The sequence below is a fragment of the Eleginops maclovinus genome, chromosome 4 (genome assembly GCF_036324505.1).
Source record: "Eleginops maclovinus isolate JMC-PN-2008 ecotype Puerto Natales chromosome 4, JC_Emac_rtc_rv5, whole genome shotgun sequence".
In the NCBI taxonomy this organism is placed as follows: Eukaryota; Metazoa; Chordata; class Actinopteri; order Perciformes; family Eleginopidae; genus Eleginops; species Eleginops maclovinus.
In genome coordinates this window covers 19,857,205-19,875,067 of record NC_086352.1, presented here as the reverse complement: position 1 = coordinate 19,875,067, position 17,863 = coordinate 19,857,205, and the positions used below count along the sequence as shown (strand labels likewise).

General features: G+C 41.4%; 1 protein-coding gene across 4 annotated transcripts in view; it reads right to left on the bottom strand.

Annotated features, from left to right (window-relative positions):
• Positions 1-13,156, bottom strand: part of cbfa2t3 (CBFA2/RUNX1 partner transcriptional co-repressor 3) — a 41,292-nt gene extending 28,136 nt beyond the window's left edge. Inside the window, exons 1-2 of one of the 4 annotated variants that reach the window (XM_063881685.1) lie at positions 12,590-13,156; positions 12,261-12,502 (exon numbers count right to left, since the gene is read on the bottom strand). In XM_063881685.1, the coding sequence (XP_063737755.1) occupies positions 12,261-12,462 (202 nt within the window). In that variant the 5' untranslated portion in view covers positions 12,463-12,502; positions 12,590-13,156. Of the gene's footprint in view, positions 1-4,196; positions 5,280-12,260 lie in introns of those variants that run through there. The other 3 variants (XM_063881686.1, XM_063881687.1, XM_063881688.1) reach the window with 3 other exon arrangements.
• Positions 13,157-17,863: the final 4,707 nt, after the last annotated feature.

Below are 17,863 nucleotides of genomic sequence, written 5' to 3'. Positions count from 1 at the left end.
TAAAACGTAGCTCTGCGCTAGTGTAGATTAGCCCAGCTGCTTCCTGTGCCTGACTCTGATCTGAACACACTTCCTACCATGAAGTGGAGAGGGTGGGAGGTGAAAGGTGCCACTGGGAGAATAGAACAAGGAAAGAAAAAGGTCAAAAGGAGGTCATAGGTCAGTGGGCAAGTGAGGAAGTAAAAGGTGAGTAGGAAGAGCATGAGGTGAAATAGGCACAAGAAAACAAGACGGGAGGAACAAGAGGAAACAGGTATTTTTATTCTTGGCTGTAGCTTGCAGCATTTTGTCTATACATACTTAATTCATCATCGATGTTGTGACATTTGTTTCCTATTCCATTCATGATCAAGCATTTCTGTGCACTAGAAATTTGCCTGCCTTTTGAAATGCGTAATTGAGAGTGCAATTTGTCAGTGCTGTATGTGCTGAAGTAATTTTAGTAAAAAGAGGAGTCAATTCAACAAATCATTTCAAGGAATTCTCAGCAGTAAATAGTGAGTCTTGAATGTTACATATTATAAAGTAGTAAGGAGCATTTCACTTACTCTGCATGCATGAAAACATGAAGAAAAGATGCCTCTGTTATGATTAAAGCATAATAGAGTTTTCTACAAGCTGTGAATAAGGGTCAGGGTGGATGGTGTCCTTTTGCATGTTTTATCTTATTCTTGGAAATCCAAGTGGATATGTGCACATGTAAAGTAGCAAACGGGGAAAACGAAGAAATAGAGTCATTTTTCACACACGCATTAGGGGTTTTACTTGGCCTCCACCCTCGACTCTGCTCCCACGCCGTGGCGTCAGCAGGCCAGCCATAGAGCGAGTGTGTTTCTCATTCCATCAGATGTTGGGAAGCTGTTCGCTTATCCGCTCTAGTCTCTGACATTCTCCATCTCCCCAGAGAGGCTGGGCAGCCTTGTCACAGTAATGTCAAACACATGTGGAACAGACCAGGACAGAGCAGACCAATTCACACACAAACACACACACACACTCAGGATGGAGGACTGAGCAGGAGGAGGCCAGAACCATAGTTGTCTTTCCCACTGTGTATTAGGATAAACAGCAGTGGAACCATAGAGATTCAGCGCAGAGGCATTTCAATCACAAAAACACACACATTTCATTCTATTTACTACTCACTTTATCTGTGCAGTATGTACACTGTCATTCTGCTTTGAGCATCAGGGCTGAAATACTCTGTATAACATTACACCGTCTCTTCAATCCCTATTAAATTGTTGCTTTGAACATGAACACACAAGATCAATATAACCAGCAATTATGGCTCCTTCACTTTCTTCTTACTATAGCTAATTGTTCACTGAAACACAAACTAAAGAAAGACGCTACTCTTCTCTCTTTTTGTAAAATGATCTTTTTCCATTAAGGGCAAGTATTCTCATGCTTGAAGTAAAGCTACTGCAATGACTTAATCTGAGACAAAATAGACCCCTTGAGCGTTTCTTGGCTGAATGGTTGTGTTACAAATTAAAAGACAATTTAGAGTGTAGTAACACAAACAACTCTTCAAATTATACAAGACACATAGTAACATGTAGAAAGGCACAACTATGAACTGTTTGAAGGGAGAGGCCCAACCCTTACTATGATTTATAAATACAAACAAATATAAATAGACTCCATACACACGGTATAACTTTGCATCCTTTGCATCATTGCCAGAATTTAAAAACAACCATGCTGTAACATAATATGCTGTAAGATTGATTGAAGAGATAGTACACTAAGAAAAAAAAGCTTTTCTGTCTCACATTATTATATATTTGAATAATTACCTCTTCTCTGATGTTTTTTTCCTCTTCTCCGTATAGTTTAATATCTTAAACTTCAACTAGTGTAGAACAAGTTGCGAGTAGAAACAGCAAATGTTCAAAAGGTTCATATGACACCAGGCACAACACTGTATGTGGTTGTTGACTTTCAGGAAAAATACATAGACACTTAAACACATAGACACATAGGCCAGATGTCTTTGGCTTGTGTCAACCGCTTGGCTTGTCTTGTTTGTGATGGCCCAGGTGTCTGTGTGGTGCTGACCACCTGACCGCTTCGCTGTGCGCTCACAGCTCCCGCCCACCTGAGGCCATCTGCTCCACTCATTAATTAGGAGACAGCCAGTTTCACCTGCACTGCCCGCATTTAGATCATGATAATTACCACACACACACACACACACACACACACACACACACACACACACACACACACACACACACACACACACACACACACACACACACACACACACATACACCAAGCACACTCAACAAGCCCACACAATAATACAGTAAACAGATAAGCTGAAGATCCTGCAGCATCAAGTCACTGAAAGAGCTGTGTCACCTGCTCCATGAGACACTGCTACTGATATCATCATGACCCTCAACATCTCCTGATAAACTATCCAGTTAACATTGGCACACACAAGGGTATATAAAACAATTTGCCTTTGACACCTTCATGGTGAAACATTAGTCATGATGTGCCTGAAACAGCAGCAATGATTCAGAATAATAAAACAAGCTAATTGCAGTAAAGCATGTGTTTCTAGTAGTTGTCAGTAATTAGCAGAGACTCTAGGCTGATTCTCTGCTGGCCTGTGGGGTTGCCTGCTGCTGTTTCTCCAGAACAGGTTCTTTCTTTTAAAGTCCTATGGTATGTTCCTTCTGCATTTAAAACAGAAGACATCCCGTCTATGCACCTGTGGTGGATGGGAACTGAATAAATAAAATCTGCGGGCTGGGGTCATGATGAATGGCCTGCCTTTTAAGAGGGCTACTTAATGATGAAGTAGAGACATCTGCCTTAGCAGGCGACTGGCCGGGCCCAGCTGAGCGATGGGGTGGGCAGCGTTGGAAGGAGCGAGGCTGAGACGCTAGCTTGGTGGTGATGGAGGTATAATGTGTGGTGAGGTAGGGTGTCTGCACTGCGGTTTCACCCCTGCAACCTCCCATCCATTGTTCGAGACTATTATCAACTGTTCAATTATTCAGAAGATATTTACCAGGGCCAATTATACAGGGCTGTGTCCTGCAGAGAAAATGGCTTGAGTGTTTTACTGTTGCACTCACAAGCAGAAGAGTGTGCTGCTGAGGCTGTTCAAGTGGGGGTAGAAACCTTAGGCTGGACTTGTTTCTTCTCTGGGAGTGTCCTCACAGATTCAAAGGGTTGCTATAAATTATCTACCATGATTTCAGCTTTTAAAATCCCTTTGCAGTTATGTTTATTTCCTCTGGTTGCCAAAGTATTTTCTGTTAAACACTTCCTCAGCCTCCGTCTTTAATGTTTCCACATGCTGGTCTACAAACACCCTGCACTCACAAGGAATTGTTGGACTTCCCTTACTGTATCATTACAAAAAGGGGTGATTTTTTCGGAGGTACCATGGAGTTCAGTTCAGGGTAAATTTCTAAATGCATCCTTAACCCCCATCAACTCCATCTAGACCAGGTGAACTCAAGGTATATAGAGAGCAAAGACTTTGTGTCATCACTTTCTTTGATGTGCAGCACAGACTGATGGAACAAACAACTTGTGATCCTCCCTATGTCTTCATCTCTCAGCACATTGTGTCCACTGCTATAAACTGACAAAAACAGTAAATGAAAGGCGATAAATGCATCTACTGTAATTAATTATTATTATTATTATTATAAGACTCACTTTTTTTTACTATACTCTATTTTATAGTCAACTTCTCTATTTCTACATTGGTTATAAGCAGCATTACTCATAGAGGACTCATTATTTTTTCTTATAATAAATATGATATATCCTCTGAAGACAACTTCATATGTAACAGGATGAAATTAAAGTATTGATTACAAAACAATATATATAATCCCAATAAAAAGGTATTTTAAAGAACATAAAGCAAGTAGATTATCAGTGGCCTGGTTTGTCTTCACCTTGACAATAACACATCGCTCTAACAGAGCTGAACACACAGTGTTGATCAGAATGTGAGACTTTAAATTTCAGATATTTCCACATTTTTTAACCATTTAAATATAAAAAGATGTTTCCATTATAACACGTTTTGATAATTTAGGCCTATGAAACAAATTCTTGCAAGCCTTCAGTGAATTTAAACCCAATTCAAACCAACAACAAGATACATGTGTTTCCATGATTAACTGAATACAGTCGAGTTTGCAGGTTGTACTTACTTTGTGAAGGTCGGGGTCAAGCTGAGGTAACTGTAGTGGTGATAATCCACACCAAGACGTTTCTAAAACAGTTTCTTTATCGTCTCACTCCTCATTATTTGGGAAAAAGATAAAGCATTTACTAGATAGTGCGGGAAACCATTCAGGTTTTAATTCCTTGTTTTGTTGCTTTGTTTCTTAAAGAGTCAGAGGAAAGAGAAGCAGAAGCAGAAGCCAGTCAAACTAAAAATGTAATGTTTGACTTTCCTTTGGGGGTTCAAAAGAGGCTTTGACTTTCCAGATATAATAAATTATGAGGTATTCTCTTTGCAGATATCGAACAAGGAAGAAATAAAAATCAAAGCAAGGGCTCTTGGATCCTCGATGATGTCTTTGGTTTTGCAGTTTGTTTTTTGATTTTGTTTTTTTAAAGCAAGACGGTGTTGACTGTGATGAGAAGAAAATCACAACTTGTGCAAGTCATGTTAATCCGCTCTTTTGCTCATTTTAACCATCCCAGATAAAAGAAATACAATATCAAATACAGCTTGAAATGCAAAAAAAAAAAAAAATCTGATCGTTTTTAGGCAGACACAACTGTTAACCGGTCGCTACTTTGTCCATAAATCCTAAAGTCTTCCATGTGAAAACTCAGATTAGAAAGATGCGGACCCTCTTGTCTGCAGGGTGCGTCTATCATGCCTCCTGTGACAACTTTAAAACCCCTCTTCTTTAGTTCACAGTCCAGCCGCACTCCGTGGTGTCAGGAACAAGTTCTCATACATCCGGGGAGATCATTTCTGCTCCTTTTCTGTTGCAAAAACACAGTTTCGACCGGCTACTCTACTACTACGTTTCTGTGTACGGTCCTTCCCCGCCGCCGACACGCCGATCCTCCGCCGACCTGTATTCAGATGGTGCTGTGTAGAGATCCACTTCTCCCGCAGGAAATCACGGTCAGCTCCGGATACTAAAACGTTTTCTTTCGCTGCAGTCAATTCACGATTTGAGGTTTTAACACTTGTTTTGTCTTTACTGATGAGCGGAGCTGAAGAGCTCACTGTACGCATTCACCGTGGCTCTCTCCTCCTCCTCCTCTCTCTGTCCTCGCTGTAGCCTTCTGTCTGCGTTTAAACACCATCTGGAGCTGCTAACCTCTCTCTCTCTCTCTCTCTCTCTCTCTCTCTCTCTCTCTCTCTCTCTCTCTCTCTCTCTCTCTCTCTCCCCCACTCTCTCTCGGGTACCATCAGAGCCGCGAGCTGGCAGCTATGTACAGGAATCCTTTCTAAATTGAAGTATATCCAAATTGTAGAGCACAAAACCCCATAATGGGTACAAAACTATGCCATTTTTGGCTAAACACGTTGCACTGTATTACAAATCTGCATGGAAGCCAATGGAACTCAATCAGTAGTAATGGGTCACACATTTAACTACTTTTACAATAAAAATGCATCCAAAAATATGCACATAATAGGACTATGAATTATGTTAATGTCTGGCTTGCACAGTGCAGGCGAATCATTATTTCACATAACAAAGCAGGCAAATCCTAAAGCATTGAGGGCTGTGAGGTACTGTCCCACTGTCTGCCCGTGGGGGCCGCTGTTTCCTCATGTCTCAGAGAGACGAGAACAACTAGGAGAGCACAATACAAGACTGCAGGCTTTATGTACTTTATTCCACACCTGGATAAACAATACAAGAGCAGATATCTGTGAGCTGAATTAATGCAGATGAATATGTGAAAACACTCCAGTAAATTGCATAGCTTGTAAACTCTATTGTTTTCTTTGTGTCGTCATAAATAGTCAGGTGGGTGGATGTGAGGATGGATAGACTAAGTATTATTACTGTCATTAATGTTCCCTTTTTATTGCTCTACATAATTCAGTGTTGCTTGTTTTAATTAGTACCTTATAATAAACTTATGGTGTATAGTGCACATTAATATTCTAATTTAATTTGTCTTGCATAATTATATGCTATTTAATAGTCTATTTTAAGCTTTTATATCTTCTCAGATTATCAGTATCTGTACAGGCTCTACAGGTAAGGCTGCAAAAAGAAGTGGGGTATGGTGTTCTCTTTAAATTGCTTAGTTTATCTGACCCAACATAAGGCATTCAATTAAAATTGTTATAGTCAAAGAAAAGCAGCAACTAGTGAATCCATACTGCTTGGACATGTTTTTCTCAGTAACAACCCAAACAATTGATTGATCATTTAAAAAGGTTGCTGATAACTTTTCTGTCAGTCTATGCATTTCAGCTGAATATTGTTTGAAAAAGCAATTACTTGATTGCATTAACAGAATGGTAATTAATGTGTATGACAAAAAATGTACGAGCAGAAATAACTTTACAGAGAGAAACCGTGAAGAGGGAGATATACTGGTTCTTACAGTGAGAATCCTCCAGCTGTCCACACCGAACTGTTACTCTCTTTGCTGACCCACCTGTCCTCTTTCTCTCTCTGCCCGACACACACACACACACACACACACACACACACACACACACACACACACACACAGTCATGCAGGGGGACAGCAGACAAAGCTGACACCCTCCTGACCCCTCCTGTGTCTACAGAACAAACAAAACCAGCTTGTAGAGTACACACAGACAGCTGCTCTGCCCCGACTCCAGTCTCACCAGCCTCGCCAGCCTCCAACACAAACGCTGCCTTCACATGGTGCCAGGAGGACTTTTTAAAAACACTCCTGTCCTGATGCAATAATGTGAACAAGCGTGCTGGGGAAATCCCTAGTGCTCTTTGTTGAAACTATTTCCCCCACGGCAAAGGTGTAGGAATAACTTCAGGTAACCTTAGATCCAGTGTCAATGCTTTAGTTCATACCACAATATGGTAAATTACTGAAAAGCTGGTGATGTGGAAATGGTCAAACACACACACACACTCACGCACGCATGCACACACACACAAACACTACACACAAAACAGATGCACAGGCTATTACAAGCTGGGTCTGTCAGAGGCATAGTTTGTCGAGTAACACAGTGGAAGTACAGTTGTCAAGGAGAGGGATGGAGTGTTTATGAAACCCACTCTCTATTTTTCTCTCTTTTTTAGCCCTAGGTGGCTCACTACATAAGGTATTGAGTGTGTGTGTGTGTGTGTGTGTGTGTGTGTGTGTGTGTGTGTGTGTGTGTGTGTGTGTGTGTGTGTGTTTGTGTGCGTGTGTGTGCGTGCGTGCGTGTGTGTGTGTCTCCTTAGTAGTTTACTGTTGGTGGCTTTTTTTATTCCTGTGTAGAATACAAGAGGTGTGTGTGTGTGTGTGTGTGTGTGTGTGTGTGTGTGTGTGTGTGTGTGTGTGTGTGTGTGTGTGTGTGTGTGTGTGTGTGTGTGTGTGTGTGTGTGTGTGTGTGTGTGTGTGTGTGTGCGTGTGTGTGGCCTTGACTGACAGAAAGATTGGCAATGGGGGTTGCATCCAAAGAAAGGATTCCTGTCAAGGTGACAGCTCCAAGATTGACAGGATGCTATTCTCCTCGGGAACAGCGTCAGTCAACCTGTCAGCCTCCCTGTACGACAGCCTCTCACTCCTCTTAATTTGGCCTTTTGTTGAACGGTCACTGGGTTAGCTCTGACACTCCATGTGGCCGGCCTGATAAACTGCGCAATGAATCACACAACACAAGGTGGGAGCTCGCTTCGATGAACTCCCTGTGCCATAATACTGCCCCTGGAAGATCCTTTGATGGCATTAATGACGAAAACAGCGTTGTTTCGTCTTTCTTTCAATCTATCTCACTGTCACCTTACAAACACCCCCACCCTGCTGCGGACTCTGTTAGGTTGACAGCATCTCCTGGATGGTTGGGCACTCACTGAGTTATAAGAGCCAGGGTTGGTCATTGTGCTGGTATGGAAATGACTATTTCTGTGTATGCGTGCATGTGTGTGTCAGAGTAAAAGCCAGAGTGAAGTTTGCAGCATTTCCTCCACTCACACATTGTAAATCCTTTCCTATAGTGGCAGTCACAGGCTAGTGTGTTGACAGAAGATAAGGCCCTGAGCCGACTGAAAGGAACGCTAGACCCATTGTATTCCTGCACTCTTCTCTCTTCTACCATCCTCTACTTTGTCATGCCCATTCAACAGACCACCCTATTATGGGGCTGCCATTAAAAGCACCATTGTAGGTTTCATCCTGAAGGAGTAAGGAGTACAGCTCACTTCATCAGAAAACTGTTCTGCTGATTGAAATGCTGATAAAAATGGAGTTTGTGTTGTCACACGCATCCTCCCTGAATATGAGTTTTTTAATTTAGACCATGCTTTTTCTGATAGCGTGCTCATGATAATGTTTTTCTCTTACTTTCTATGTCAATGTCAACATGTGTGAATGTTCTCAAGCTGTTCCATAATGTTATAAATGAGAATAAAACAGAAAGAGATATTCGTTTATTCGGCATGTAGTGGTGTAACGGATCATTGACCCACCCTCTCAAGCACGTACGCTGGAATGCTGCTTTTACAAATTGCATCCATACACCCTCTGACATTTTGCTTTCAATTGAGCAGCAAAGTGTCTGTTGTTTGAATCATCCAGACATGATGTGAATTCAAAATTCAATCCATGCTCTTTGGAAATAATGTCCTTTGAAATACTTGACTTTCAGGGTTGTTTTTCTGCCACAGAGCAACTCTAATAGGGGCACTACACAATGCATTACCGTGGCTATTACAGACAATATTTTTATTCCATGTTTCAGATTTGTTATCCATTTGCCTAAATCATAATTTTCCACCTATCTTAAATATTTCCTATGCATAATCGCCTTTCATTTCCAAGCCAAGCATAACTGTAGAATATACAAAATGAGGTTAAATTGCAGTTTGATTTTCCTAAATTGCCTAATTATACACATTCACAGTCCTACTGCCAAAACCTAATCCGGAAATATGAAACAGAAAAGGACTTATTTCTGCCTGCATACAGGTACACTTAGTCCATTCATCTTTGTGTTTTTTTTGGCCAGACTCCTACGCTGAGCGAAGTGTCAGAGCTGACCAACAGAAATGCAAACTGTCAAAGGAGGAAGTGACACCTGATTATATCAAGTGTTGACTCAAGAACAGGATATGCAGCCTGAAAGGGAAACAGACATTAAAAAAGTCTGTAGTATGCAGGTGAATACGCCCTCTTAACACTCACATGAGAAAGTCACTGCTTTATATAACTGTGTTTCCCAAGAGACAATATGTGTGTGTGTGCGCTTGCATGAGTGTGTGTGTTTGTGTGTGTGCAGACAGTTGGTGGTGCTGGCACTGGAGATAGTGAGTGGAGGGGGGTGAGGCACTGTATCAAGTTGTGAACATCTGTTCCTCATAGAAACCACAAAGCTGGTGCTGAGGAAACAGAAAGGATAACTTCCCCCTCTCTCTCTCTCTCTCTCTCTCTCTCTCTCTCTCTCTCTCTCTCTCTCTCTCTCTCTCTCTCTCTCTCACACACACACACACGCACACACACCTCTTATCATCACCTTGCCTGTCCTCCCTCACATACCTTTCAATTTTTTGTTCCTCATTTACTCTGTTTTCTTTTGTTTTCTTGCACATCATCAATATTCATCTTTCAATAATAATTCACATTTTAATAATCTCTACCACATCTATTTGCTTGTATTTGTGCCGCAGATACACTGATGCAATTGTTAAGCAATGGATCAGTATTTTGATGTGTACAGTACGTTCATTACATTTTATTACAAACTGTTTTGCACTGTCATTTTGGTCATGATAACAACGTTATTCAGATAACTGATGAGATACTGTATGGTGACATGGCAAAACTATAAGTAAAACTGGTGTTGTTGTTAAGAAGCTGAAATGATATACAGAATCATGAAATGTCTGGTACTGAAGGTACTTAAAACTCAAATTCAAAAAATACATCAGATTTACAATTAAAATTACAATTTTGAACAAAGATTAGGATTAAAAGTGATAATTTCATCAAATAGTGTTGATTTTAAAGTCTATTTCATATTAATAATTTCGCAAACAGATCTTCTGAGACCTGGATAATAATATGGAGAATGTATCACATCAGGATAGAGAAAGTGACCAAGTTTTGTACTAAACGTCATTGTGAGGGAAATAAGAATAGCCTTTTCAAAGCTATTGAGGATTAGGATTGGCAAAAAATTATGAAGTCTATGATACAGCAGTCATGAGCCAGGGTTTTGTTAGGGATTCACTGCACCTTTTTCCTCAAAGTCCCTTGATTTAGTGCTTTCTCCTTTTCTTCCTCTCTCCATCTCTATCATTTCCGTCCTCCCTCTATCTGGGCTTGCTGTGAGGGTGTGCTATAGTGCTGGGTGGCAGTTCCTTATTGTAGAATGTCTATATGAGTGTGTGTGTGTGTGTGTGTGTGTGTGTGTGTGTGTGTGTGTGTGTGTGTGTGTGTGTGTGTGTGTGTGTGTGTGTGTGTGTGTGTGTGTGTGTGTGTGTGTGTGTGTGTATGCTGTGTGCGGCTGATAAGACCCAGGGAGAAGAGCCAGCGTGCCGACATATTCTTGCCACCACGGTTATCGCCCGTTGCAGCTGTGCCTGAGCTCTGCGACATCTGCTCCCTCACAGGAAGCCTATGCTGCAGCTCACAACACCTCACACACACAGTCACACGCACTAACACACACATTACTACTGCTGATTTTTTTATACAGTGTGAACATATCAGTGGACACAAACATGCACACACACACACACACACACACACTGATGCAAATGCATATACTGTGGAAATCAAAATGTGTTAATGTGTAAACACAGCTCTTTGTCTCAAGTAGTTTACCTGATGTAAAAGTGTGTGTGTGTGTGTGTGTGTGTGTGTGTGTGTGTGTGTGTGTGTGTGTGTGTGTGTGTGTGTGTGTGTGTGTGTGTGTGTGTGTGTGTGTGTGTGTGTGTGTGTGTGTGTGTGTAATAGAGAGAGAGAGTGTCGAATGAGTTGAATCCCAGACACCAGAGTTCCACTGTTTTTTTTTTTTATCAGAGCATTACAGGGGGGATGCTTATGACTAAGCCTAATTATAGAGGCCTTATCTCTGCAACGTTCACAAAGCTCATTACTGCCAAGAGACGTCAGGCGCTGCAGGTAATTCACTACGTTGGGTATTAGTTCTTGCTATGGCTTACCGTTTCTACATATTTAGAGTCTATAAAATTGGGCCTTTAATGTTTGATTCTTAATGCATTTCTCTCTCTTCCAACCCAACTCTGAATCAAGTGAAGGTTTTCATTTTCACCTAATGGCACTACTTCAGTGTTTTCACTGCTTTAAGAATCAATTACATCTTCTACCCTTCCTTTTTTCCTGGATGTATTTCAAGCATCCCTCATCTGTCTGCAAACTACTCTCTTAAAGTTTTTGCTCTGTCATTCACTGTGATGCAACCCGTGACCTGCATGTGTCTTATGAAGCCATTGAAGCTGAACAGTGAAACTCCAGATTATATTCTAGTTCCCTGTAGCTGTATGGGGTTTCCCAGAGGAAGACCCCCCACCCACCTAACACTCCAAAAACCTATTTCCTTTTCCTTTCTTGTGCAGCGGGGGAAATTGTGTTCCACTGGGCTTGTTAACAATAATGATACATTTATTTGTGCCTGACTCATTAAAACAAAAAGCATCATTCATGAAATCTAAAGGATTCTTTTGAGAAAAATATAAACCTGATTAAATGTTACATTTGATCTGTAAAGTCAGCTTGTTTTCTACAAATGTCAAGAAATATAGTAAAATGTGCTGAGAAACAAATTAGATAATTTTACACATAATTGCTTTGGACGGAAAAAACTAATTTAGATGGTAAGTTTGATGTCATTTTAACCTTGAAACCTCAGTTTCAATCATCGAATAACAGGTCTACTCACAAGATGAAGAAACCTCACATTGCCCTTACAGCATGCAAAGCTAAGTCAACACAAACTGATTATCCACCCATCACTCCAACTTAATGAGCAGACCTGACAGCTGCAAGACCCTCCGTCACTCATCACAGTAACACACTGCCAAAAGATTTCATAAAAAAGGTCCTTTAAGATGACAGGTTCCTACCTTCACTACATCTGTAGTAGCTGCTGGTTGCCAGGTTTAGATCAAGGCTTGCAGGTTGGAGTCTGTGGGCAGTGTGTTTATCCCTCAGCTCTCTGTGGCTGATCAGTGTCACTGTAGGGACACGTGGAGGAAACGCTGGAGCAGAGGAACTCCCGGCTCTCAGGTCCTTCTTCTGGCGCTCAAACTGGACTTCAATAGACATATTGCAACCTTTAAATCCCCAACAGTCCAACTTTCAAATTCTGTGTGAGGTAAAGGGATTCAAGATGATGTGACGTGTTTGTTTAAAGCAGTGAAGTCAAGACAATGAAGATTAAAAATCGCTTGACCTCAAAAAAGCAGCTTTCCTGTTGGACCTTCTGTTCCATATGTCCTTGAGGCTTCGCATGTCTTTCCTCTTAATATTCAGCCAGTTTGCCTTTGAGGTCCCTGCAGATCATTGTACTGTTTGACCCACTGAATAGCCATGCAAGGACAAGGACGTTACTGTTGTTATAGCTTCCAATAGAGAAAAACAAGAAACAGCAGAGGTTGCTTCCTCTTCTGCCTTTCACCTTTCATTCAAGAGTTTAATGCTGGTTGAATTATTCCTGGATTCCTCTGGTATTTTTTCTTTGCTTCATGTCTGCATGGAACTTTGTGTTAGGAAAATGTCATTATGACAGTTGTTAATAACCATGGGTAACAGTCTTTGTCTTCAGCTCCAAGTCTCCTTTTCCCTTTTAGATGTCCTTGGTAGATCTTGTGTTTACAATTACCTTTCTTTCTTCTTTTTGGTTCATCTGGTTCATTTAGTCTCTCATCTCTCCCTTCCCGCAGAGTGTGTGTGAGAGTAATGTCAGCGGCAGGTCAGCTTGTCTCGTGGCTCTGGCTGAGGGGCTGTGCTCTCATCTGAACCCTCCTTCTGCCCTGAATGCCACTGCAGCTCAAAAGAGAAGTGTGTGTTAGTATGTTACAGTTTGCGTGTGTGTGTGTGTGTGTGTGTGTGTGTGTGTGTGTGTGTGTGTGTGTGTGTGTGTGTGTGTGTGTGTGTGTGTGTGTGTGTGTGTGTGTGTGTGTGTGTGTGTGTGTGTGTGTGTGTGTGTTTGTTTGTGTGTTGCACAGCAGCAGCCCCTGGGGAGGCCGGGCAGCAGTGCTGGCTGCGTTGATAGCAGCAGACAGAAAGACCTGGGCCTCCGTCTCGGCTTCCTCTGTCAGGAACCAGCTGTGTCTGCGGCCAGCAGTCACTCCTTCCCAGGATCCTTTGCTTCTGGCACCTATAACTCAGGACCATAATAAAGGTTTCTCTCAAACTAGTTGCTCTAGCTTTTTTCTCCTTTTTTGTTTTGAATTTTATTAAGGAATGATGCAAAGTAATTGCATGCCAAGGTTCACTAAAGCTTGTTAGATGATTGACTTCCTTCAGCAGCTTTATTTTTCAGTCTCAGTTTTGATCTAGGTCAGATGGTTAAAGCCTCTTAAAGTTTAATATTATGTAGAGGATGAGAGCAATAAACCTTTCGAATTCAAACTACAAGTTCGGTACAACTAGCTAAAAAATTCAAAAGGTGAATACAAATGCAAACTTGAACATTCTTTTTCGAGTTGGATATGGAAAACTCCACTCACCAACCATAGACAAATATTTTGGGGCAATGGGTTTAGTTTTTTTCTATTTGAGCTATTTAACATAAATTAGGACATTAACCCCCCTCCCACAACGCCATGTGGGTGACAGTAGTCACATCTGGAGAAAAAAGCACACCTGTTGTGGGAAAAGATGCTGAAACACGGCTATCTCACATTTAGAATCAAACATGCCAAAGTAAACTTCACTAAGCTGGGACAGCTGAAAGGGGCTCTCATGTGAAACTGTACCAACATTGTAGCCATTACCTGCTTGACCTCTGACCCGCTAGGACTCATTAACCCCTAACCCAGACGGAGTTCCAGTGTGTGTATGCCAGCGCACACACATACACACACACATATTTATGTTGAAGTAGGTAGTGTGCTGATGAGAGAAGTGAGAGGGGATGTGAGTACACAGATGTGCCAAGTGCCTGGCTGAAACCAACACACATACAGTACGGTCATCAGCAGAGAGGAAGTGAGAGAAACCCATGCTGCTTTATTTTGGTGTGGAAGAGCATGAAAGACAACTGTTTTATAAAATCAGTGAATGCATTAAATGTGAGATGAGATTGAAAACACTTGTTTATTTAAATATAAAGTGTGAGAATATATTTAGGGCAGGTGGAGAGTTGATGTTCATTACAGGTTTGGAAAAGACATCAATATAGAGTTGCACACAAGAGGGGTAAAAAATGGATGGTGCTCTGACTAGAAAATGGAAAGTTTTAACCTAACTTGATTGGATGATGTGAACCAAAATAGATTTGTCTCAACAGTTTTGCACTGATGAGATAATTGTGGGAGGAGGAAAAAATGAGTGGAAAGGGCAAAGAGGCGTAGTTAAAAAAAATTAAAAGGAGCATAGGGTGGCTCCAGTAAAAGCAACATATTTGGGAGTTAAGTGATTAAACAATTGCTATGCCCTATATAAGCTACAAATACAAAAATTATATATATATTCCTAATTATGGAATTAAAGATCCCTTGAAATACTTACTTTTAAATGTTTTTCATGACCATGCATTTGGAAGAGATTGTGTAATCATAAGCTGAACACAGATGATTAATCACTATCACATGTAATCTTTATCTTTTCACATTTATATCACATTTAAATCCTGTGTTGCAAAAAAGATGTTTCGATGCAGGATTTTTTGTGCATATTCCCAACCTCCTGATTCACACACACAGTTTCTCTGTGTTACCTGTTATAGAAGTCTTTTCTCTCTTGCCCCCCTCCCCTCAGATGTTGGCTGGTATAAAATGAGTTTTTGGGGAGAGAGAGATAATGATTCCCACATAATCACCAGAGGCCAGCTCTGGTTCTGGCAGGTGCTATCACAGTAGCGACCCAGTGGTGCCTTCTCTCCTGAGATAAGGTCAGAGGGATGATGGGAGGGAAGGTGGGTGTACGGAGGAGCAGAGGAGGAGAGGAGAACAGGGCAGAGGGGGGCAAAACGTGCGTTACAGGCAAACGGCTAGCCTTGCCTTATCTCCCCCCAGCGGCTGCCGCTACTGGCTCCCAGATGCGGCGGGACAGAGCAGCCGTGTCAGAGAGATCCCTCTATCAGCGACACACAGGCACCCCTCGCCAAATACAAACCCAGCAGGAGGACACACCAGGACTTCATTACCTCTTTAAAACCCCAATCCACATGCAGAAGAGAAGCCAAATAATCTGCAACATTTTGGGTTCTGTAAATCAGAATACATCAACTCTTTCTTTCCAGCTTTCTAACCAGTTTATAATCATAACACTGGGACAATTTCCTAACAAAAACACTTTTTTCTCCTCTTTATAAAACACACATACAGAGGTCTTTCAGCATGTTAGTCAGGGGATACATAAGATGCAACTCTTCACCTTGTAAAGTGAAAGTAAAGCTTGTGAAAGTCAGTGGCTGGGACGGCTGGCGTCTGGTGGCGATAAGCAGCCATATGGTGAAGCATCTTGCCTGCCTGCTCGGCACCTGGACACCACTAACCAGATGAACTTTTCAACTTTGCAGCCGTCCGAATGGCACTTTGAGCCAACACACACTCCAATGTTGTTCAACATTTCAAGTTTCTGTAAGGTTTAGCTTTTAATTCTGCCATGTGTTTGCTTTCATACCTTCATTGACTGTAGACATTTACTGGCTGCACAAACTTAGGAAAACACCATTTTGGGGGAGCTTTAGTAAATTACACTAATGCTCTTTATGCTGTTGATAAGATGGCTCAAAAAGCCACATCTTCTAGTTCCCCAAAGTAAAGGTTTCAGTTATATCTTTTTACACAACCTAAATCCTCGCTAAACAATTTTCTTCGTAAGTTTCAACAGTTCATGAAGACAATAGAAAGTCTTCAACAGTTCATGAAGGCTTTCCCTTATTTGTTTGACTTTAGTTTTCATTTGCATTTGACAACACTCTTCCAGATGGGGTTGCTGCGATTTGGCCTCACATAAAGAAGAATTAAAAACACAGCATCCACTGGCAACCTCTTTCTATTCGTAGAAACACTTTAACCAGACAAATAATTCAGTCGAGGCTTGTTCACCTCTTCTCCCTGCTGTGTATTTAGAATACACACCTGTTTGGCACAGACAGCGTCAGAAACCTCCAGATCTTAACAGAACTCTATAAGTTAAACCGTCCCCATCTGTCACAGCTCGAGCACTGAGCTCCTCCTCTCGCTTATCCTTCATACAGCGGACTTGGCACCCGTTCAAGAACTGTCAAAGCACACCTGCTAAATTAAGCCTGTTCTCATATACACAGATACAAGTTCAGGAGTACACTGTATACACACACATGCACAATTGGACTCACATGACCATGCACACACACAGATGGTAATATGTGCTCACAGTGATATTACAGACTGATATAAATTAATAGGGTTACTGGTGATAGAAATGTTAAGGTTACAAACAATGTTTAAAACAGCCACTGTTTATGTTTTTAGATGTGTTTACGCTGCTTAAAAAGTATAAACCTCTTTTTTCAGCTATATAAATAATAAAAGTCTCATTCATTTATGCGTGTCTTGAAAAAGAAACCTGAGGATAAACTGACTACATCAAAAATGTTATGAAAAAATGCAAAACGCTTCAAAGAAGCTGATGAAGTATATGATAAAGTCATGTAGTATATGACGGATTTAATATGTTTCTGTCAAATATAGCCCCATTATCTTGCTTCCCCAAACTCTAATCTATTGATGCCCATTTTTCTTGACCCCCTTAAGCCCAACCTCTCCTCTTTCTCGTGGCTCGTGGCATGCACAGCCGCTGAGCCGCTCTAAATAGGTGCCACTGTGAATTGGCGACAGATGGAAACGAAGGTTCCCTGCAGAGTGGTTCCCCTGCAGCTGTGCTGTGTACCCGGTGCCAGGGAGTGATGACAGCTCAGCAAGGGGGCACCCAGAGACATAGAAGACAGCACCATCTCTGTCTCACTTCCTCCTTCACACACACCAACACACTTGCAGACTGTGCAAAGATGCAAAGGGGAGGGGTGTTAGCTCCAATACCAGCCTCCAGGAATGTGAAAGAAGAGATTTAGGTGAGGAGAAAAGCGATAGACACTATAACATAAGATCTCCACTGCTCTATGGAAACCAAACAAACAGACACACTGACGCAAAGACTCATACATTAAACAGTAGCCAACTATCCTCCAGGACATGATTATTAACTGGGAAATGAAGTGAGGTCTCTCCCATTGTGACTGCATAGCACCCATATTAGTATTACTGGAAAACATCCACCACATTATTTTTCAATGTTATGAGGTTTCTGAAACGCTCCATTTCATTCAGACCTTTAAAGTGATAGTTCAACTTTTGTATAGGATGTATCCTATGCCTAAATATGTTTTCTCTCGATAGTTATAAGAGTCGATTGAGGCCCCTATCTGTGGTTATTAAGGAAAACACAGCCAGCAGCAGATACAGTGTTGGTGTGTGTGTGTGTGTGTGTGTGTGTGTGTGTGTGTGTGTGTGTG